The 23,262-nt window shown below is 40.8% G+C and overlaps 1 protein-coding gene across 1 annotated transcript in view; it reads right to left on the reverse strand.

Moving 5' to 3' along the window:
* Positions 1–13,874: 13,874 nt before the first annotated feature.
* tg (thyroglobulin) overlaps positions 13,875–23,262 on the reverse strand; it is a 55,165-nt gene continuing 45,777 nt past the window's right edge. The window contains exons 40-48 of the mRNA XM_041794315.1: positions 22,599–22,749; positions 20,875–21,077; positions 20,349–20,513; positions 17,698–17,835; positions 17,380–17,567; positions 17,103–17,201; positions 16,689–16,829; positions 15,891–16,072; positions 13,875–14,041 (exon numbers count right to left, since the gene is read on the reverse strand). Of these exons, the coding sequence (XP_041650249.1) occupies positions 13,941–14,041; positions 15,891–16,072; positions 16,689–16,829; positions 17,103–17,201; positions 17,380–17,567; positions 17,698–17,835; positions 20,349–20,513; positions 20,875–21,077; positions 22,599–22,749 (1,368 nt within the window). The 3' untranslated portion in view covers positions 13,875–13,940. The remainder of the gene's footprint in view (positions 14,042–15,890; positions 16,073–16,688; positions 16,830–17,102; positions 17,202–17,379; positions 17,568–17,697; positions 17,836–20,348; positions 20,514–20,874; positions 21,078–22,598; positions 22,750–23,262) is intronic.

A 23,262-nucleotide genomic window follows, 5' to 3' on the forward strand; every position in this document is an offset into this window, starting at 1 on the left:
TCTGTTAGAGAATCCAGATTCTGGAACCTGAACCTGTGGAGGAAGGTTCTGTTAGAGAATCCAGATTCTGGAACCGGAAGCTGTGGAGGAAGGTTCTGTTAGAGAATCCAGATTCTGGAACCTGAACCTGTGGAGGAAGGTTCTGTTAGAGAATCCAGATTCTGGAACCTGAACCTGTGGAGGAAGGTTCTGTTAGAGAATCCAGATTCTGGAACCTGAAGCTGTGGAGGAAGGTTCTGTTAGAGAGTCCAGATTCTGGAACCCGAATGTGTGGAGGAAGGTTCTGTTAGAGAGTCCAGATTCTGGAACCTGAACCTGTGGAGGAAGGTTCTGTTAGAGAATCCAGATTCTGGAACCTGAACCTGTGGAGGAAGGTTCAGGTAGAGAGTACAGATTCTGGAACCTGAACCTGTGGAGGAAGGTTCTGTTAGAGAGTCCAGATTCTGGAACCCGAATGTGTGGAGGAAGGTTCTGTTAGAGAGTCCAGATTCTGGAACCCGAACCTGTGGAGGAAGGTTCTGTTAGAGAATCCAGATTCTGGAACCTGAACCTGTGGAGGAAGGTTCTGTTAGAGAATCCAGATTCTGGAACCTGAACCTGTGGAGGAAGGTTCTGTTAGAGAGTCCAGATTCTGGAACCTGAACCTGTGGAGGAAGGTTCTGTTAGAGAATCCAGATTCTGGAACCTGAACCTGTGGAGGAAGGTTCTGTTAGAGAGTCCAGAGTCTGGAACCCGAATGTGTGGAGGAAGGTTCTGTTAGAGAGTCCAGATTCTGGAACCTGAACCTGTGGAGGAAGGTTCTGTTAGAGAGTCCAGATTCTGGAACCTGAACCTGTGGAGGAAGGTTCTGTTAGAGAGTCCAGAGTCTGGAACCTGAACCTGTGGGGGAAGGTTCTGTTAGAGAATCCAGATTCTGGAGCCTGAACCTGTGGAGGAAGGTTCTGTTACAGAATCCAGATTCTGGAACCTGAATGTTGGAGGAAGGTTCTGTTCAGAGTCCAGATTCTGGAACCTGGATGTTGGAGGAAGGTTCTGTTCAGAGTCCAGATTCTGGAACCTGGATGTATTGGTTAACATCCAAGCCAACGTACAGGAAGCATGGAAGTATGAGGGCAGTGACGGTAACATGGTTTGAAAAGGACGTACACATTTTGTATAAATAGGCCTTAACGCTGGTGGAAGAGTGGGATGCCATCCCACAGCGGTGTGACCAGGCTGGTGACCAATATGAGGGGGAGGAGCCAGACTGGTGACCAACATGAGGGGGAGGAGCCAGACTGGTGACCAACATGAGGGGGAGGAGCCAGACTGGTGACCAACATGAGGGGGAGGAGCCAGACTGGTGACCAGCATGAGGGGGAGGAGCCAGACTGGTGACTCTGTGGCTCTGTCTGGTTCTTCCTGTTTGTTAGATGATGAAAGGGTTAAATTACTGATCATCAAACAGGAGTGAATGTTAGAATAATCCACATCCTCAGCTCTGCTGCTCATCCCATAAAAGCCTGATCCTGACCAGCGTTGCTGTTTTAAAGAGGAAATAAACTTCACCAGAGTTTAGTTTCATTGATAATAAGCAGAGAAATCATGGATCAAACTCTGATTTACTGACTCATGCTCAGTTCTACACACACATTTCTATGTTTATTCCAGAGTCAGTGATGATGAAACAGTGAGTAGAGTACTTCCTCAGAATTGCGAAAGGTGATGATGATGATGATGATGAAACGTGCAGCTGGATGATGAAGGTTAAGGACACACCTTCAGTCTGAGTCAGCTGATCATCTCCAAACCTTCTTAGAAAGGAAAACCAGAGTGTTTTCTTAGAACTTTGATTCATGATGGTGGAGAGCATAAAAACCTGCAGAGGCTCTCATCAGGACCAAAAACCACATCCCTTCACATCGGAGCTGGATCGAGGCTGAGACCAGAGAGAACCAGTGAGTACACTCTTTATTCCTCCTTCCTCCTGTTTCCTCCTCCTCCTCCTCAGGATCTTTAGAGAAGTTTGGAGAGGAAACAGAGTTAATGTTAATGAAATGATCTTTTTTAGTCAGTGACAGGAGTTCAAATAATGAAAGTGAATAAAAATAAATCAGAGTTAACATGAAATCATCAGCAGAATAAAAAGTCAATGATGTGAGTTTGTTTAACCCTCAGGCATCTCTTTAATTTACTGCCTTTAAAGCCATTAAGGACAAAAACGTCCACTTCCAAAAAACTGCTATAAAAACTTCACAGATTCATATTTTTCTGCTTCTTTTTGCATAAATCTCTTAAACAACTGCAGCTGTGCTCAAAACTACCAAACATTCAATCATTTTGAAGATTTTATTACTGATTACTGAAAGTCAGTGTTGTTTTTATGAAAAAGGTGAAAAAATGTGAACTCTTCCTTTAACCAAATGTTGGATGTCTGGGGTGTTATTTCTAAATCCAGCTCGGACATGTCCATGATTAGACAACATATTGACTCTGATGAAATATTAGTTCATGTGTAGCATCAGATTTAAAATTTACTACCCTTGGAGTCACAAAGACGTCCCTTTGACTCCCATTCAAACCACATTTTTGATCTCGGAGCCATTTCGTGATATAATCATGCGTTCTGTAATGTTATGGTTTCATTTTTGAGAAAAATGGTCAAATTTGTCATTTTTAATGTTCATCACTAAAATCAGCCATGTCCCCATTATAGGCCTAAGCATAAAAACCCTGTTTGTTGTTGTGCTTGTGTTACTGAGCTTATTAGGCATAGGAAAATATTTACTGTTTTATGTGGGTTTTTTTGTTTTTTTTTTTACAAAAAATATGACCATCCTGTAATCAAACTGGCATTTAAAGGGTTAAAATCCTGAAAATTATTCAAAAATCGATTATTTTGATCAGAACTGAAGTTGATCAAAATATTTGACCAAAAAAAAAAAAGCAGAAAAAATATGAATGTACTGTTCTAATAACGTTTTTGGAAGTGGACATTTTTGTCCTTGACGTCTTTAAAGGGTAGTAAACTTTTTTTTCCAGTGTTCCTCTTTTTAGAGCTTTTAGAGCAACTGAAGATTGAATTCAAAAATGTGCCTAGAAATGAACTTTGTTAAAAATGAGCCCATATGCACTAACACATGGTGATGGCTGAGGGTTGAAGTCCTGTCAGTAATCTGGTATTCTGGTGAAACAGCTCACTGCTGTTAAAACTAAAACTTTACACTCCTGTCATGAAGAAAAACTCGTCTAACTGCTGGATCTGTGAAGAAGGCTGCACGGTGGAGATGAGGCTAGCACTGCCTCCTCACAGCAAAGGTTCCCGGTTTGAGTCCTGGTTCTCTTTGCTGCTCTGTCTGCCGTAAGCAACCCTCCTCCCCCCAGCTGCTCCTTTATCCTGGTTCTAACTGAATCGGTGGCACATTACACCGATTTTCAAGTCTCTCATCGGCTACCCGTCTGTTTTAGAGTAGATTTCAAGATTCTTCTATTGGGTTTTAAAGGTCTTAATGGTCTTGCCCCTTCTTATTTCTCAGATTTGCTTATACCCTACGAGCCCAGTAGAGCCCTCAGGTCTTCAGGAAGTTCTCTATTAACAGTACCCAAAACCAGAACTAAAATTTATGGTGAGGCATCTTTTTATTACTACGGCCCCCGTCTGTGGAACAGCTTATCTGAAGACCTGAGGGCTGCACCAAATGTTACTGCTTTTAAAAGCAAACTCAGGACCAACCTTTTTAGCCTAGCTGTTGAGTAAAATTTTAGTTTATCATCTTAAGGTTGTCTCTTTTAGGTTTTATCTCATATCTTAACTTTTAGGGCTGCCTTTCAGTAGTTTATCCTTTAAACAGTTTTATTGTTCTTATTCTTCTTTTATCTCATTCACTGTCACGTTCTTTAAGATTTTAACCTAACCTCCAGTGTTTCCTCATTCTGAACTTTATGATAGCGTTTCCTCAGTGTGCACGTTCCTGTGTGTAAGGAATCCATTATGTATGACACACTTGCCAAGGGATGGACCACAGAGTGGGACAGAGGGTGGGGGTACTGGGTGGGATGGTGGTGGGGTGGGGGGTGTATTTTCTTTCATTTTTATGTCGTGTGTAAAGCTCTTTGTGCTACATGGCATTGTATGAAAAGTGCTAAATAAATAAAGATTGATTGATTGACTGTTGTCATTGATGCTCTGCTCCCCTCTGCTCCATCCTTTCCTTACATGATAGGCAGGAATGTGACCTGCTCCTGCTCCATCCTTTCCTCACAGGAAAGGCAGGAACATGTGCATCTCTGTCTCCATCCTTTCCTTACAGTTAAGGCAGGAACGTGTGCTGCTCCTGCTCCATGTTGTCCTTACAGGACAGGTAGGAATATGTGCTGCTCCTGCTCCATCCTTTCCTTACAGGAAAGGCAGGAAATGTGTGCTGCTCCTGCTCCATGCTTCCCTTACAGGAAAGGTAGGAACATGTGCTGCCTATGCTCCGTCCTTTCCTTACAGGAAGGGCAGGGAACGTGTGCTGCTCCTGCTCCATTCTCTCCTTAAATGAAAGGCAGGAACATGTGCCTTCCTTGCTCCATCTGTTCCTTACAGTTAAGGCAGGAACGTGTGCTGCTCCTGCTCCATGCTTTCCTTCCTGGAATGGCAGGAACGTGTGCTGCTTCTGCTACATCCTGTCTTTACAGGAAAGGCAGAAACGTGTGCTGCATCTGCTACATGCTTTCCTTACAGGAAATGCAGGAACATGTGCTGCTCCTACTCCATCCTTTCTTTACAGGAAAGGCAGGAAGGTGTGCTGCTCCTGCTACAAACTATCCTTACCGGAAAGGCAGGAACATGTGCTGTTCCTGCTCTATCATATCCTCACAGGAAAGGCAGGAACATGTGCTGTTCCTGCTCTATCATATCCTCACAGGAAAGGCAGGAACATGTGCTGCTCGTGCCAAAAGCTTCCCTTCCAGGAAAGGCAGGAACGTGTACTGTTCCTGCTCCATGTTTTTCTTACAGGACAGGCAGGAATGTGTGCTACTCCTGCTCCATGGTTTCCTTACAGGAAAGGCAGGAACATGTGCTGCCCATGCTCTGTCCTTTCCTTACAGGACAGGCAGGAACGTGTGCTGCTCCTGCTTCATCCTTTCCTTACAGGACAGGCAGGAACATTTGCTGCTCCTGCTCCATCCGTTCCTTACAGGAAAGGCAGGAATGTGTGCTGCTCCTGCTCCATTCTCTCCTTACATGAAAGGCAGGAACATGTGCTTCTCCTGCTCCATCCGTTCCTTACAGGAAAGGCAGGAATGTGTGCTGCTCCTGCTCCATGCTTTCCTTACAGAAAAAGCAGGAGCGTGCACTGCTCCTGTTCCATGCGTTCTTTACAGGAAAGGCAGGAACATGTGCTTCTCCTGCTCCATCCGTTCCTTACAGGAAAGGCAGGAACATGTGCTACTCCTGCTCAATGCTTTCCTTACAGGAAAGGAAGATTATCATCAATAAAAAATAGTTCTCCTAGAGTCACACAGGACTGGCAGTTATAGTATTTTTACTTAATAATAATATTGATAATAATTATTATTATTATCTTTATTATCCATTTTTAATTATAATTATTATCCGTTATTAATTATAATTATGATTTTTATTCATCATTAATTATAATAATTATTATTATTATCAGGCTTTAAATTATTATTGTTATAATCAGTTAATAATAATAATAATAATAACAATAAGGTATTAATTATTGTTATTATATTGTTTTATTATATTATTATTATTATTATTATTATTATTATTATTATTATTATCAGTTATTTATTGTTATTATAATTCGCAATTATTAAACATTATCACGATTATCAGTTATTATTATTATTATTATTATTATTATTAGTTATTAATCACTATTATTAATCATTATTATTTTTAGTTTTTGATCATTGCTGTCATTTATGTGTGGCTGTTCTGGCTCGGCTCCTCTACCAAAGCTTAGAGCAGGAACAGCTCACGTTCCTGTCTTTCCTGAGCTTAGAAGGATTCCTGAAGGAGGGAGAGGAGCAGGAGAGCAGAGGGACATCAGCGATAACAGAGGGACACTGAGAGAGTCAGAAACAGAATAAAAGAGGAGCTGGGGTGGAGGAGGTTCCTAAAAGCAGCAGAGGGACATCAGTGATAACAGAGGGACACTGAGAGAGTCAGTTTTAAACTCACTAAATGTCCTGGATCATAAATAAAGGTCTGATCTTTGAATTACAACAAAGAGATTCATATTTCAGTGACTTAGAACTGTTTGAATCATGGCGAACTGCGCTGCTATAAACCACATTCATTAGGAGCTGCAGCTACCCCTCTCCAAGATGGCCGCTGTACTGCACCCAGCATTCCTGTGTTGTTAGCTATGTGACCCTCATTTTTACCCTTGTGTCTGATCAAATCCCTGTCCTCCTCCTGCCACAGTGCATTGTGGGTATGTAGTCCTCCTGCTGGTGGCGCTGTTGGTCGGGCTAACAGAAGAAAGAGCTGTCCCACAGCTGACAGCTGACCCCGACATGCAGAGTATCGTCCAGAGCCTGCAGGAGGCGCTAAAGGTCTACCACAATGACCTGAAGAAGGTGAGGAAAAGAATGTTCCATTCTAAAAGCACATATCTGTTAGTACGGTGGCCTGGAAGAGTCACTGCTAAATCCTTGTAGTCCTGATGCAAAAACATCCTAAAATCAGATATCAATGCTGGACTCACATTTTCCTGCTGTTTTTGACATATTTTAATCATTCCTGGTAAAGTTTGATGATTTTTGGCTCTCAGACTTTTACCAGGAGTGTGTGTGTGACAGAATGTTGGGACTCTCTCAGTGAGATCAAGGAGAACAGCATAGCAACAACAGGCAGCGCTAACCTGATTGGTCCATCCTCTACCTGGTTCCTATTGGCTGGTTATTATTATCTGTATAATTATTATTATTATTATTATTATTATTATTATTATTATCATTTATTATTATTATTATTGTATTATTATTATTATTATTATTATCACTTATTATTATTATTATTATTATCATCATCATCATCATCATCAGTTTTTAATCATTATTATTTTGTTATTATTATTATTATTACTATTATTATTACTATTATCAGTTATTAATCATTATTAGGAGAACAACGACACATGAGAATAGCATAGCAACAACAGGCAGAGTTAATGTGATTGGTTCATCCTCTACCTGTCTCCTATTGGCTGGTTCATCGACAAATCAAAAACAGAAATATGTAAAGAGCCCAAAGAGAAAGTTTTTAACACAGAAGTAAAAAATCTGAGATTTCACAAACGAAGTAAAGACCAGAGATCAGTCAGAGAGGAATCTGAGGATGGGACGCGTTTTAGAGGAGAAAGGAGCGGAAAGTTAGAGGAAAGGTCAACGTGGTGATCTCAGGATGTTAAAATGTTCTCCTGAGTTTTGTAGTAATAATGGCTCCATAAGCTGTTTTATCAGGATGGCCTTTACAACCTGATCAGCAGAATAGCTGATAAAGTTTTATTTTTCCTTCTCTGTAAATGAAAAATGTTATTTGATTTTTCCCTGTTAGACAAACAGAGCTGTGATTTTACTGCTAGATTTACTGAAGAAGCTAGAATGTTATTTTATCTAAAAACTGGAGTCTGTGAACAAATCCTGATTTAAATCTGCAGGTTTTCATGATTTCTATTTTTCTGTGTAGATCATGCCCATCCCAGCGCTGCTCACCCTGCCCTGCACACCGACGGCTGCTCCCCTGGAACAGGTGAGCCAGTAAAGATCTTTAACCCTCAGACCCTCCTGGACCCTTTTAGGCCTCATTGACTCCCATTAAAACCACTGAATTTCATTCTACTGCCACTGCAACACACAAATAAGAAATCCTGTTCATTCCTCTGTAATTCAGTCATTCAGAGGTAAAAATATTAGCACACCAGAAAATGCAGCCAGATTTCACTGTTTGCAGAGAGGCATTGTGGGAGATAATGACCTTGTTTGAGCTGATAGGATCTATCAGTGACTGTAGGCCAGAGGGATTAGGTATTTACACTGAAACTACTGTGGCTGTTTTCTGTGGATGTCAGAGTCTGGAGACAAATTTGAATTATGAAAATGAATTCACCTCTGCTGAACATGATGAGGGCTGGAGTTAAGGACCAAACATTAGAAAAAGGTTTGTCTTTGATATTTCTAAATATATCCAATGTCCTGAAAGGGCTTTAAGAGGGAGAGTGGGATGTTTTTAAAGGGGGTCTGAGGGTTAAACTACACACAGAGACGGTAAAACATGGGGCTTTAGGATTTAAACGGGTTTCTGATTTATGCTTTCTTATTGTATTCTCTAATTGGTCTTTTTTCTGGTTCTGGTTCTGGTTCTGGTCCTGGTCCTGGTCCGGTGCAGGTCTCTGCAGTGGCCAGTCAGCTCTCTCACTATGGTAAATGTGCGAAGCGGCAGGTGTCGATGTCGACAGGCAGCAGAGAGCTGTGTGACATCATCAGACTCAACAACGACCTGCTGCAGCACCTGGTGAGTCTCTAACGCTCTCTGATTGGTCGATTCAAAGCAGGCCCTCTGATACCATTGGCCTGCGGTTCAGTAAAGGCTGGACCAGTGTGGGCCGCTCATATTCATGAAGGAGGAGGACGAACTTTTTTATGTTCCCATCTAAAAACAAAGGTGAAAGAACAGAACTCTGGAGATGTAACATTCTTTTCCTCAACACCTTCAGAGGGTCACACGTGTGTGAGAAAAGAATGTTACATCAACAGAGCTCCATGCTTTGGTCTCCTTCTTTTGATCTGAACACAAGAAAACCAGATGAAAGTTGTGTTAATGTTATTTTTTTGTGGAAAAATTAGGAACTAAAAACAAAAACAGCATTTATTTTATTTTGGCGTTCTTTCAAAATAAAATCCATTAAAAACAAACATAAATAATCATGATGGTTATGACATCACGGTGGTGATGTCATCATGGTGACTAATCAAATCCTCTGTGTTTCAGGAGGGACCACAAAATGACTCTACAGAATGCCCCGCCCTCGTCTCCACCCCCTCGCTGTCCTGGAACTTCGACAGTCTCCGTGAGTTGGTCCAGTGTGTTCACTGCTGGATGCAGCAGGTGGCGGCGCTGCGTAGATAGCGCTGCTTCTATGATCCGGTTCTACCGTGGAACCAGAGGTGAGCGGGTTATTTTCACGCGTCAGCAGGTGGCGCTGCAGCAGCCGATCGCTGACTCATGATAATATCAGTGAAATCTAACAGATGTGCTGGAGGGCCAAAAACATCCTATTCTAGACTGATCTACTCACCTCTGGTGGTCACAGAGGCAGCCGGGGAAATTTCAGTTTTTTAGTCCTGTAGAAACATGCGACAGGCAAAAATCCAAGATGGCGGCTCCATGGAGGAGACCCTCCCCAAGTATAAATAAAAGAATTGTTCTATTAATAAAAATACAATTTACATACATTCCCATGATTATTCACAGTTTAAGAAAGACCGTCTTCTGAAAACTGTTTCATTTTTACAAAGTTTGTTCTTCTAAATCTAAAGATCGTCTGGCAGCAGATCGTTAACCTCAGGATGGACAAACACGCTAAACTTTCCAACTTCAACCAGATTAAACCTCTTAGAGGTCAGGGTGGTAGCAGGATTCCAAAAGTTAGAAGTTAAAAACGCCATTAGAACATTTATAGAGCCCACGAACCAATCCGCTAACAGGATAAACACTCGCCCTCCAGGAGAACATGCTAGCATAGCTAACGTAGCTAACATAGCTAATGTAGTTAACGTAGCTAACATAGCTAACGTAGCTAACATAGCTAACGTAGCTAACATAGCTAACATAGCTAATGTAGCTAACGCAGCTAACATAGCTACATAGCTACATAGCTAACATAGCTAACATAGCTAACGTAGCTAACATAGCTAATGTAGTTAACGTAGCTAACATAGCTAACGTAGCTAACATAGCTAACGTAGCTAACGTAGCTAACATAGCTAACGTAGCTAACATAGCTAACATGGCTAACATAGCTAACATAGCTACATAGCTAACATGGCTAACATAGCTAACATAGCTAACATAGCTACATAGCTAACATGGCTAACATAGTTAACATAGCTAACATAGCTACATAGCTAACATGGCTAACATAGCTACATAGCTAACATGGCTAACATAGCTAACATCGCTACATAGCTAACATGGCTAACGTAGCTAACATAGCTACATAGCTAACATGGCTAACATAGCTACATAGCTAACATAGCTACATAGCTAACATAGCTTACATAACTACATAGTTACATAGCTAACATGGCTAACATAGCTATATAGCTAACATAGCTAACGTAGCTAACATAGCTGCATAGCTATATAGCTAACATGGCTAACATAGCGACATAGCTACATAGCTAACATAGCTACATAGCTAACATGGCTAACATAGCTACATAGCTTACATAGCTTACATAGCTACATAGTTACATAGCTAACATTGCTAACATAGCTACATAGCTAACATAGCTAACATAGCTACATAGCTACATAGCTAACATGGCTAACATAGCTTACATAGCTACATAGCTAACATAGCTACATAGCTAACATAGCTAAAGCTATGCTCATGAAGCAGATACAAAAGCTAAGTATCTATGTTATAAACCTAGCTAAGTTAGCTTTAGCTATGTTTGCTAAAGCAGACTTAACAACACAAAACAGAGCTTTGAAGTGAAGGAAGCTACATAGCTAATGCTATGCTCATGAAGCAGCTCCAAAAGCTAAGTATCTATGTTATCCACCTAGCTAAGTTAGCTTTAGCTACATTTGCTAAAGCTAACTCAGTTACAGACTACAGAGCTTCCAAGTGAAGGAAGCTACATAGCTAAAGCATAGTTAAGTTAGTTTTAGCTAACATAGGCTAAAGCTAAGCTCACCAAGCTATGTAAGCGATGGCTCTCCTGTAACCATGGAAACGTCTAGCAGCAGCGGTCTGACTGTAGATGAGAATAACGCCGCCATGTCGTGGTGAGGAGTGAATACGTGCTAACATGCGCTAACATTTGAAGTTGTAATAATGTTGTGTTCAACATTATGATTTAAAATGTTAATTCACTAAAGATCAAAGAGCGACAAAGGCTCATCTGCTGTATAAAAACAGGGATTAAATGAGTAACTACGGGTTATTATATTCAAATTCTTTTCTAGATAAATAAATAAAGTCCTTTATGACTTTAATCTACTTTAATTTACTTACATTTATTTACTCCTGAAAATGTTTTTATACGTCAGTGTTTTATATTTTTATTCTTTTACCAAAGTTAATCTCTGTCTAGTTTTCTCTCTGATTATTTCTGTATTTCTATTTCATCTCTTTTTGTTATTTTATATTTTTGTGTATTTGTGCGCGACCACAGGATGGCGCTGCTGATGTATTTTATATAAAACACAAACCTGTATCTGTCCCCTGACTTTAATATTATATATATTTACATTTCATCTGTTGTACTGTCTCTGCTCAGGTGTTTTAATAAAGTTTTCATTAAAAAGAAATCACATTTAAGTTTTAAGAAGGTTTTTTTTGGCCTTCAATGACTGATTATAAATAAATTCTTCATATTTATGTTCAAACTTAATCAAAAATTCTTCATATTTATATTTTAAATTAGTTGAAGAAAGTTTAATTCACTTTCTTTCTGTGTAACTGGATCAAAAAGTGTCACTGAGTTTCTAAACAGCTGTGAGTGAATCTGGTTTTATTCCTGGCGGCTGATCAGACGGCGTTCTTCCTTAAATACTCCAGACTCCAGCAACACCGCGGTATTTTAGCTCACATTAACCTGCCTGTTAAATCCTCCCACATATTCTTCATCCTCATCATCATCAGTGTGAACTATTACAGATGCTATGAATGAAGGCTACCTGCTACATACGGCAGCCTCTTAGGGACAATAGAAGAACAAACGCAGGATCAGTTGGGAATAAAAAAAAAAAACTTAGAAGTTTTAAAAGTCAAAAATGAGGTTGAATTTGGGTCTTTATAATAATTCATGAGGGTTTGGTCTAGACCAGCCCCGATAACTCTGGTTATGAATCAGCACCAAAGAAATAAATATTATTGATTTATTAATCAAACATATTAATCTATCAGTAATTACTATTAGTTTGATCAATAATTACATATTAATAAAATTGTTTATTATAAAAGTATTTATTATTAAATAATAATTGTTCATCATTCAAATTTATTATCTATTTATCAAATTAATTAATTAATTTAAGATTATTTTAATTAACTGATATACAGTGACTATAAAAAGTATTCACCTTCTTGGGTGTTTCACCTTTTAATTCAGGGTGTCAGACTCAACCACAATGGGGGCCGGATTCTGAACCTGGGTCCAGACCCTGAGGGACTACCAGGGTCCACATTTAACCATAAAAGGTCAACCAGAAATGAATTATGGGGGTAAAAACTTGACACTGATGATAAATGATTTTGTGATTAAAAGGTGAACATGATAAGTTAAAAAGTCAAACTTATAAGTTTAAACATGACATTTAAAGTCAAAATCATGTTTTCAAAAGGCAAAATATGAGATAGAAAACAGAAACCATGAATTTTAAAAGTCAAAAACTGAGATAAAACTTAAAATCATCATTTTTAACAGGCAAAATATGAGGTAAACATCAAAATTATGAGTTTCAGATGTCAAAATATGAAATAAAATTAAAAATCCTGAGTTTTTAAGGTAAAAAAAATAAAATAAAATCTAAAGTTAGGAGTTGAAAAGGTCAAAATGTGAGATTAAAGTCAAAATCATGATTTTAAAAGATCTAAATAGGATTTAAAATGTAAAATTATGAATCTAAAAGCTAAAAATATGAGCTAAAAAGTCAAAACCATGAATTTTAGTCATATTGAGATGCAAAATTGAAAATATAGAGAAAACACTAATTTCTTCCCTACGTTCCTGACTTTTTATCAAAGTATTTCTACTGTTTCCTTTTTCTAATATTTATGACTCAACAAGGATGTTATAAATCATCAAGGTTACATTTATTTTTATACTGGAGGAAATCTGCAGACCTCGGACTGGTGGACCAGTTCTAACAAAAATATCATAGGATCTGGTGGGCCGGGTTTGACTTTGACATCTATGCTTTGAATGTTTTTATAAATCAATCCTGGTCAAAATATTTTGGCTTTTTTGGAAAATAAATAAAAAAATAAAACCCTGTCTTTCAATAACCTTTTCTCTGAGTGTTCTTTTGACTTCATGGTGTAATGGTAGCCATGAATACTGATGAACCAGTGACTGGACCTTCCAGACTCAGGTGTCTTTATCCTCCAATCACTGAGAGGCATTCTCTGACCTCAGCTGATCCTCATCTCTCTAACTGTGAGCCTACCAGCACCAACTGTGGATCAGCTCAGTCGCTTTAAGGGCTTCATATTTATGCACTCACTGGTTTATATTACTGGTTTTTATTTCAGTGAGACTATTGTGCACAGATCTGCTTTCACCTTTATATCCAAGAGTTTTTTTTGGTCCAAAATCCAAATGATATTGATCATGACTGATTTATAAAATCAATGAAAGAGTCGAACATCCAGGCGGGTGAATATTTTCTGTTTCTGTGGTTTTGTGTCAAATATTTTCTGCTCTGACTTTAAACTGAATTAGAGTTCTGACGTGCTTTACCACCTTTAACGCGTGTTGCTGTTATAAAACAAGAGAAATCAGCCAGAATAAGGTGTAGAATGGTTCTATGTGAGGTTCTGACCCTCAGCCCAGTGATAGATGAACAAGAGCTCCCTCTAGTGGAGGACCTCATGCTGACACCACACAGACTGCAGAGAGCTTCACGTCTTTATTGATGATTGAGCACAGAAGTTTAGAAATGATCAAGATGAAGATGAAGACAGGAAGGTGATGATGTCATCAGTTCAGCTGTAGGCGTCCTTCTCCGTCTGTGATTGGCTAGATGGGGCGGCCACGGGGGGCACAAGGGGCAATGTGGGCTGGACGGACTCCGCCCCCAAATCACCTGAGTGGAATACAGAGTATGTGTAAAAAAGAGATGAAGATGGGTCTCATGATGAGAGACAGAGGAGAACATCGGTGAGATTCAGACAGAGGAGGACGAAACTCAGCACTGATGGATGAGAGACAGGATCACGCCGATGTTAACGTCACATTTCTACATCTGCCACCTTTAAACGTGTGTTATCACAGTGAAACTCAACCCTGCTCAAGCAAGGAGCCAAACTGTTAAAAATACCTTTGCAAGAGCCACAATCTAAGAGGTGAAGCATGGCGATGAAATGGTCAAAGTGGTGAAATGGTCAAAAAGCAACAAAGAAGTGGCAAAAAATGGGTGGAAGTTGGCAAAAATAGGGAGAAAAAGTGTCAAAAATTGATGAAAAAATACGTTACAGGTGGCAAAAATGGCCGATAAAATTTAACAAATTTAAACAACAAAAAACTAAAACAGACATAAGTGGCATTCAATGGAAAAAGGCAGCTTAAATGGGTGGGAAGGGGCAAGACATGGCAAAAAAGTGGGGAAAAAATGCAAATAGCAAAAAGCAGAACAAAAAAAGGAAACACTGGTAAAAAAATGTCAAAAATCGATAACAAAAAATGAGTTACAGGCGACAAATTTGTCCAAAAACCAGTAAAAATGTAGCAAAAACTGAGTGAAAATAGACTTACATGGGCAAAAGTGACAAAAAGGGGAAAGTGGCAGAAATTTATGAAAAAATAAGTTACAGGCAGCAAAAATGGCCAAAAAACAGGAAAATGTGGCAAATACAAGTTACTAAAATGGCCAAAAGTGGCATTCAATGAAAAGAAGGCAGCTTAAACGTGCAAGAAGAATCAAAAATGGCAAAAAGGGGGAAATTTTTTTGAAAATAACAAAAGCGAGATAAGAGAGGCAAAAACTGGTTAGAAATGGCAAAAATAAATTGTGAGATAAAAGTTAAAACCATGAATTTAAAAGGTCAAAAAACTGAGATAAAATTAAAAATCAAGAGTTTCAAGGTAAAAAATGAGATAAAAGTTAAAGTTGGGGTGGAATTTGGTAAAAATTGATGAAAAAATAAGTTACAGGTGGCAAAAATGGCCAAAAAACAGTAAAATGTGGCAAAAATAACAAAAGTAAGCTATGCGAGGCAAAACTGCTTACAAATGGCAAAAATAAATTGAATTGACCAAAAAAATGAGGTACATGTGGCAAAATTGGTCAAAAATGGTAAAAATGTAGCAAAAACGAAAAAAAAACTGACAGAATTGGCCAAATGGTCAAAAACTGGCAAAGAAGTGGCAAGAAATGGGTGAAAACTGGCAAAAATGTGGAGAAAAAGTGGCAAATTGATTAAAAAATGAGTAACAGGTGGCAAAAATGGCCCACCAACTGTAAAAATGTGGCAAAAAATAGATGAAAAAAAACTTAAATGGACAAAGGTGACAGAAATGGGGAAAAAGTGGCAGTCAATGGAAAAAGACAGCTTAAATGGATGAGAAGGTGCAAAACATGGAACAAAGGGGGGAAAACTGAAAACAGCAAAAAGCAGGACCAAAAAGACTGGTGAAAAGGGGCAAAAGAAGTAGTGAACGGCCTAAAAAGCTGGACAAATAGAATAAAAGTGGCTAAAAAGAGGGGAAAATTGCAAATAAGGGCAATGGAATAATACAAACAAAAAATAAAGTTTGATCATTTAAGCCAACTGTCCAAGAGGGGGAAACAAACTGATTAATGTGACTCGCAACGATCATCTCTGAGGGTGAAGCTGACTGGCTCCTCCACGCGCTGAGTCTCGCTGGTTTATCGCGTCACGTAAATATGAGGACAAATCAGACTTCAGGAAAGACCACGCTCCGCCTCTTCTCACCGCTCAAAGCGCTCAGTCTTCTCCCCAGACCGTTCCAGAACGAGCAGGCGCTCTGTCTCAGACCCTGCTGATGCCGGAGGGCGGGGCTTAGCTGCAGGTAGGTGGGCGTCGCCTCAGAGGAAAGGAGCTGCCGCCAGCGGGGGAGAGCTGACTCCGCCCACACTGGTGATGGATTTGGGTTCCTGAGATAAAAGAACGTACATGTCATCTCCTGAGTCAGACAGGCGTGGCTTTAACTAAATCACAGAGTGTTGATTGGTTAATTTGGATTTAAGGCGTGGCTTTAACTAAATCACAGAGTGTTGATTGGTTAATTTGGATTTAAGGCGTGGCTTTAACTAAATCACAGAGTGTTGATTGGTTAATTTGGATTTAAGGCGTGGCTTTAACTAAATCACAGTGTTGATTGGTTAATTTGGATTTAAGGCGTGGCTTTAACTAAATCACAGTGTTGATTGGTTAATTTGGATTTAAGGCGTGGCTTTAACTAAATCACAGAGTGTTTATTGGTTAATTTGGATTTAAGGCGTGGCTTTAACTAAATCACAGAGTGTTGATTGGTTAATTTGGATTTAAGGCGTGGCTTTAACTAAATCACAGAGTGTTTATTGGTTAATTTGGATTTAAGGCGTGGCTTTAATTAAATCACAGAGTGTTTATTGGTTAATTTGGATTTAAGGCGTGGCTTTAACTAAATCACAGAGTGTTTATTGGTTAATTTTGATTTAAGGCGTGGCTTTAACTAAATCACAGTGTTGATTGGTTAATTTGGATTTAAGGCGTGTTTGTGCGTCTGACCCGGTGCGGATGAAGCTGGAGACGTAGCTCATCATGGCCAGAGAGAGGCGTCGGTCAGACGAGGTGAATCGCTGAGAGCTCATTGGATGATGAGGAGTCCCGAACACCAACTGAACATCCATGGGAACGGAAACATCAGCCCTGCAGAGAACAATCACGGATCAATACGTCTGATCAGAAACATGTTGGTGCTGGTTAACGTCTGTTTAGGGGAGAATGACCTTTCTCTGATAGAGGAGGACGGGGTCTGAACCAGAGATGAGAGAGCGGGAATCACAGGATAAAGGCGCAGAGGGCGGGGCTTAACCCAGGCTGTCTACATACCCACCCTAACACCACAGGTGAAACAAGAGCACAGAGGTTCTGGCTCCATGGCGGAGTAAACCATCTTAAATGATGACTCCTACTGCGTACCTGTGGTCTGAGGCTGGCTGGTGGTACAGGAAGACGTTAGCGTTGCTGCTAGCCCAGTGGTTAGCCATCTGCAGACTGGGGCAGACGATGAACAGATCTCTGAAACACAAACGTACAAACACGCTTTAAGCTTCAGACTCAGTCAGATCTAGTGGTGAATGAAGGGCGGAGCCTGTGGAATGATCAGGGTTATACTTCCTGTTGTAGGGTGAGGTTTAAATCAGTGACCTCCTGATGAGAGGTCACTGATTTAAACCTCAGTATCTTCCTGTCTCACCTGGTGGCGTTGTTGAGCGCCCTGGAGAACAGGCTGTATCCAGCGGCTGACGGGCTGTGATCCAGAGAGTAGAACCAGGACGCCGCCTCCTTCAGCATGTCACTTCCTGTGGCTCCACCCAGCGAGCGAGTCAGAGCCTCGTAGAACGCCGTTTTACCGTCGGCTCGGCCCTGCAGAGCCTCAAAGTCCTGAACCAAGAGAGATGGCGACGTGAGAGCAGATTAACACAAAGACCCTTACAGAGGTAAAGACCGGCTCTATGGGTGAGGATATTTCAGACGGATCCGTAAACACAAACACGTGGACCACGTATCCGACCTTAATCCGGCGAGCTCGGCTGATCAGACCGTCCAGCTCTGACGTTCCCAGCAGCAGGTCGACTCTGTGGAAGGACGACTGAGAGAGCGACTGACGGACCGGGGACCAGGCCTGGAACGGACCGCTGACCGCCAACAGCTGCAGCAATCAGAGAATAACGTATGAAGCTGGTGTTAAACCATAAATGTTGGATATAAAGATAACCTGAGTAAACAAAAGTGTCTCTTTTTAAATGATGGTTTAAAGGACAAAGCCATCCACACCATCCGGACCCTCGGTCTGAAAGCCCCGCCCCCATTAGATCAAGGGTTAACTGTGATTAACAACATTTTTATTAAGCTCAGTTCAGTTTCACCAAGATTTTTCAAAAAAACTGCCAACCATGGCACACTGGATAATAATGGAGAAAAACAGCTCGAAAAACAGCTCGAAAAACAGAGGGAAAAGACACAAAAGTGGAGGAAAAGGCTGAAAATGGAGGGAAAAGACACAAAAGTAGAGGAAAAGGCTGAAAAACGGAGGGAAAAGACACAAAAGTGGAGGAAAAGGCTGAAAAATGGAGGGAAAAGACACAAAAGTGGAGGAAAAGGCTGAAAAACGGAGGGAAAAGACACAAAAGTGGAGGAAAAGGCTGAAAAACGGAGGGAAAAGATACAAAAGTGGAGGAAAAGGCTGAAAAACGGAGGGAAAAGATACAAAAGTGGAGGAAAAGGCTGAAAAACGGAGGGAAAAGATACAAAAGTGGAGGAAAAGGCTGAAAAACGGAGGGAAAAGACACAAAAGTGGAGGAAAAGGCTGAAAAACGGAGGGAAAAGACACAAAAGTGGAGGAAAAGGCTGAAAATGGAGGGAAAAGACACAAAAGTGGAGGAAAAGGCTGAAAATGGAGGGAAAAGACACAAAAGTAGAGGAAAAGGCTGAAAAACGGAGGGAAAAGACACAAAAGTAGAGGAAAAGGCTGAAAATGGAGGGAAAAGACACAAAAGTGGAGGAAAAGGCTGAAAAACGGAGGGAAAAGACACAAAAGTGGAGGAAAAGGCTGAAAAACGGAGGGAAAAGACACAAAAGTGGAGGAAAAGGCTGAAAATGGAGGGAAAAGACACAAAAGTGGAGGAAAAGGCTGAAAATGGAGGGAAAAGACACAAAAGTAGAGGAAAAGGCTGAAAAACGGAGGGAAAAGACACAAAAGTAGAGGAAAAGGCTGAAAAATGGAGGGAAAAGACACAAAAGTGGAGGAAAAGGCTGAAAAACGGAGGGAAAAGAGACAAAAGTGGAGGAAAAGGCTGAAAAACGGAGGGAAAAGACACAAAAGTGGAGGAAAAGGCTGAAAAACGGAGGGAAAAGATACAAAAGTGGAGGAAAAGGCTGAAAAACGGAGGGAAAAGACACAAAAGTAGAGGAAAAGGCTGAAAAATGGAGGGAAAAGACACAAAAGTGGAGGAAAAGGCTGAAAAACGGAGGTAAAAGACACAAAAGTGGAGGAAAAGGCTGAAAAACGGAGGCAAAAAGACACAAAAGTGGAGGAAAAGGCTGAAAATGGAGGGAAAAGACATAAAAGTGGAGGAAAAGGCTGAAAAACGGAGGGAAAAGATACAAAAGTGGAGGAAAAGGCTGAAAATGGAGGGAAAAGACACAAAAGTGGAGGAAAAGGCTGAAAAACGGAGGGAAAAGACACAAAAGTGGAGGAAAAGGCTGAAAAACGGAGGGAAAAGACACAAAAGTGGAGGAAAAGGCTGAAAAACGGAGGGAAAAGACACAAAAGTGGAGGAAAAGGCTGAAAATGGAGGGAAAAGACACAAAAGTGGAGGAAAAGGCTGAAAAACGGAGGGAAAAGACACAAAAGTGGAGGAAAAGGCTGAAAAACGGAGGGAAAAGACACAAAAGTGGAGGAAAAGGCTGAAAAACAGAGGGAAAAGATACAAAAGTGGAGGAAAAGGCTGAAAAACAGAGGGAAAAGACACAAAAGTGGAGGAAAAGGCTGAAAAACGGAGGCAAAAAGACACAAAAGTGGAGGAAAAGGCTGAAAAATGGAGGGAAAAGACACAAAAGTGGAGGAAAAGGCTGAAAAATAAAGGAAAAAGGGTCAAATATGGAGGGAGAAAGCTCAACGATGAAGAAAAAAGGCTGAAAAATGGAGGGAAAATTCCCATTAAAGGAAGGGAAAAACTGCTTGGTCCATGAACATTTCATCCTCTCCCTTTGATGATGTCATTCCCTTTGATGATGTCATCCATCAGAACCATTCATACGCTTTAGAAAGATGATGTCATCAAAACTTATAAATGTCCAATATTCCTCCACACTGGTGAGGAAGACTCGCTGACAGTTATCACAGGGAGAGTTGGATGGCTATAAGCCCACATTCATGCAAAATACCAACATGTGCCTCTGTCCACAGCCCCCCAAGAATCAGAGAAATCCAGGGTTAAAGGGTTAAATATGAGACCTTTAATAGGTTACCAGATAATCTGTGATACAGATTACTACATCAGTGATGGGTGTATTTTTATCACTGCTTGTTATTGAAAGATTTAGTTACTGTTATCTTTGAAACACTTCAACCAGTTTAAGTCACTCTCACACTGCACAGGTGAGGTGTGTGTGACCCAGGACTTCATTTTCAGATTAAGCACTTCCTGTTTGAGTCTCTACCTTGGTCTGAGCGGCGTTCAGCGTGTGCACAGGTGTCGCTCTAAGGCAGGCAGCAATCTTATCATCGCTGGTGATGTCACAGTCCAGCTCTTTGGCTAGTTCAAGTGCCTGGCGTCTGGCGGCGGACGCAGTCTGAATCAGTGACGGGGAAAACGCGGATCCACCCTGCGGGAGGAACAAAAGCGTTAGTTCAGACCGACCACAGAATCCAGCGCTGCCATATCACAGCTGGAGTTAGCCCTCACCAGCTGACGGCCGGCTGATTCACTTCTAAGCGTGCTATTGGCTAATGACACCCATGCTACCATATCAAGGCGGCTCCCTCTGCAAGCTGCTTTTAGGAATCCTCCCCCACCCCAGCTCCTCCTTCATCCTGTTTCTGACTTACCAGGGCTACTCTGCTAGCACTGATAATAAAGACTAATATTTACAACTGCAAACCCTGCGTTTCCTGGCAAAATGGTCAGCCAATCACAGCACAGATGACGTCCCAGCGACGAAGAGGAGGGTGGAAATGTTCTCTCACCATCAGCATCATCCTCTGAAACAGAGGAGAGGAGGAAGAGGAGGAGAGGAGATGAAGGCTGGCGATGTCCGCTCCACGTCGCTCCGCCCCCACAGTCACTCTACCGCTGTCTCCACCAACCAGAGAGATGTGGGCGTTAACCCAGCGAAGCACCGCCTCCTGGTCTGACAGTCCGTAATCTCCCTTCAGACCAGAGGAACCTGCTGGGAGGGAGGAGGGGTCAGACGTTAGTCTATAGAACCTGGATTCTGGATCACACTGGTACCCCCTTTAAAACCAGGACTGAGTGCTGTAGACCCTGAGCTGGTCTTCAGTGCCTGGTCCTGGTCTACAGTGCCTGGTCCTGGTCTACAGTGCCTGGTCCTGGTCTTCAGTGCCTGGTCCTGGTCTACAGTGCCTGGTCCTGGTCTTCAGTGCCTGGTCCTGGTCTACAGTGCCTGGTCCTGGTCTTCAGTGCCTGGTCCTGGTCTACAGTGCCTGGTCCTGGTCTTCAGTGCCTGGTCCTGGTCTACAGTGCCTGGTCCTGGTCTACAGTGCCTGGTCCTGGTCTACAGTGCCTGGTCCTGGTCTACAGTGCCTGGTCCTGGTCTTGTGTTAAACAGGTCTCTATCAGTAGATTCTTGATAAGAATAAAAATATAAAAGATAAAAAAAGGATAATATTGGGAACTAAAAAAGCTCTCAGAGAGCGCAGACCTCCGCCATCAGCCCTACCTCCCTTCTCTCTCTGAAGAACCCTTTAAAAACATTCCTGGTTCCAGACGGTGATCCGGATCACTCCCAAAATCTAATCAATTCTTCCTTATGGCATTTCTGACATTTCCTGAAAATTTCATGAAAATCTGTTCATGACTTTTTGAGTTATGTTGCTAACAAACTAAGAGAGGGGAAAAAAAGAAATGTAATAAAATGGGAATCAAAAATAAAAAACATTAAAACATGAATGAAGAATAAAAATAATAATTTGAGTCAAAAAATGAAACATTAAAATTGGAGTAAGGCACAAAAATATAGCATTATAGAGATGGAAAAAGGGAATAAAAATATGAAAATTAAATTAAAGAATAAAAACATTAAAATGGGAGCAAACAATAGAAATATAAAATTGAAAAAAAAGATTAAAAATATAAAAAAAGAGCATAAAAATAAAAATATTAAAATGGGAGAAAAGAATAAAAATATAAAACTGGGAAAAAAGAATAAAAATTCAGAAATGGGACGAAAGAATACAAATATAATTATGGGAATAAAAATGTAAAATTTGTATTTTTCAGTTGATTCTTGATTTTAAAAACTGCTGTTTTCTATGGAAACTTTCAGCCTAAGGTGTTTTTGGAGTGCAGTTTTCCTGCTTGGGTTTTTCTCTCATGGCTACACAGCAAATCAGCATCAAACAGCCTGACAGCCACAGAAATATCTTTGTCAAATATGTAAGTCTGGCTGAGACAAACACACCCATCTCACCGATCGAGCCAAACGAAAATAAAAATACCTACACAAAAACATGAACTGGACTATCATGAAAATTTCTTCAGTTTACGGGAAAGTTCGGCCCCCAAAGTGCCTGTTTAGTAAAAAACTGGCCCTAGCACAACTGTAGACGATGAGTCCTGATAGAGAGAGTAGGACAGCCACTCTGGATCCCAGAGCCACGAAATCTACTCTGGACCGCTGAACAACGAGAACCGGGACAGTCTGACCCCATAGAAACGCCCGTAGATGTACCTGCACTGAGGAATCCCAGCGCTGCAGCTCTGTAACTGGCTGTCACCACGACAACATTACCCACCGCAGCGAGGGTGGAGCCATCCAAGAGTCCAGGGCTCTGATTGGCTGAAGGGTTAAAGAAGAAGACCAGGACTGGGAGACGCACCCTCTGTTTATCACAGCAGAACAAAAACACAGAAAGTCATCAGTCATAAATATTATTAATAACTCCATTTACAGTCATTTAAGAGGAGTTATGTTTTAGTTTGTTTTTCTAAAACTCAGCAAATCTAACAAAAAGGAGTCTGATTTTACTGTGGGTTTTAAAGAGCTGTTTTCTATGCTGAGGCATCCAAACACAGCTAGTCTGGACTCTACAGCAGGGGCCAAGTTCACAATCTGAGTCTAATCTGAGGGCCTAACTGGGTCAGAATTCACCACATTAATGATTTATAATTCTGAGATAATGGAGTCAAAACTAAACATCAGGATTTTTAACAGTTAAAGCACCAAATATAATTCAAAATCATGAGTTAAAAAGGTCAGAATATGAGATAAAATTCCAAATTATGTGTTTTAAATGCAAAATATTAGGTAAAATTCAAAACATGAAGTTACATTTTTGAATCAAAAAGGCCAATAACTGGGAATCAAAGTTATATTAAAGGGTTGAAAAGATAAA

The sequence above is a fragment of the Cheilinus undulatus genome, linkage group 8 (genome assembly GCF_018320785.1).
Source record: "Cheilinus undulatus linkage group 8, ASM1832078v1, whole genome shotgun sequence".
NCBI lineage: Eukaryota > Metazoa > Chordata > Actinopteri > Labriformes > Labridae > Cheilinus > Cheilinus undulatus.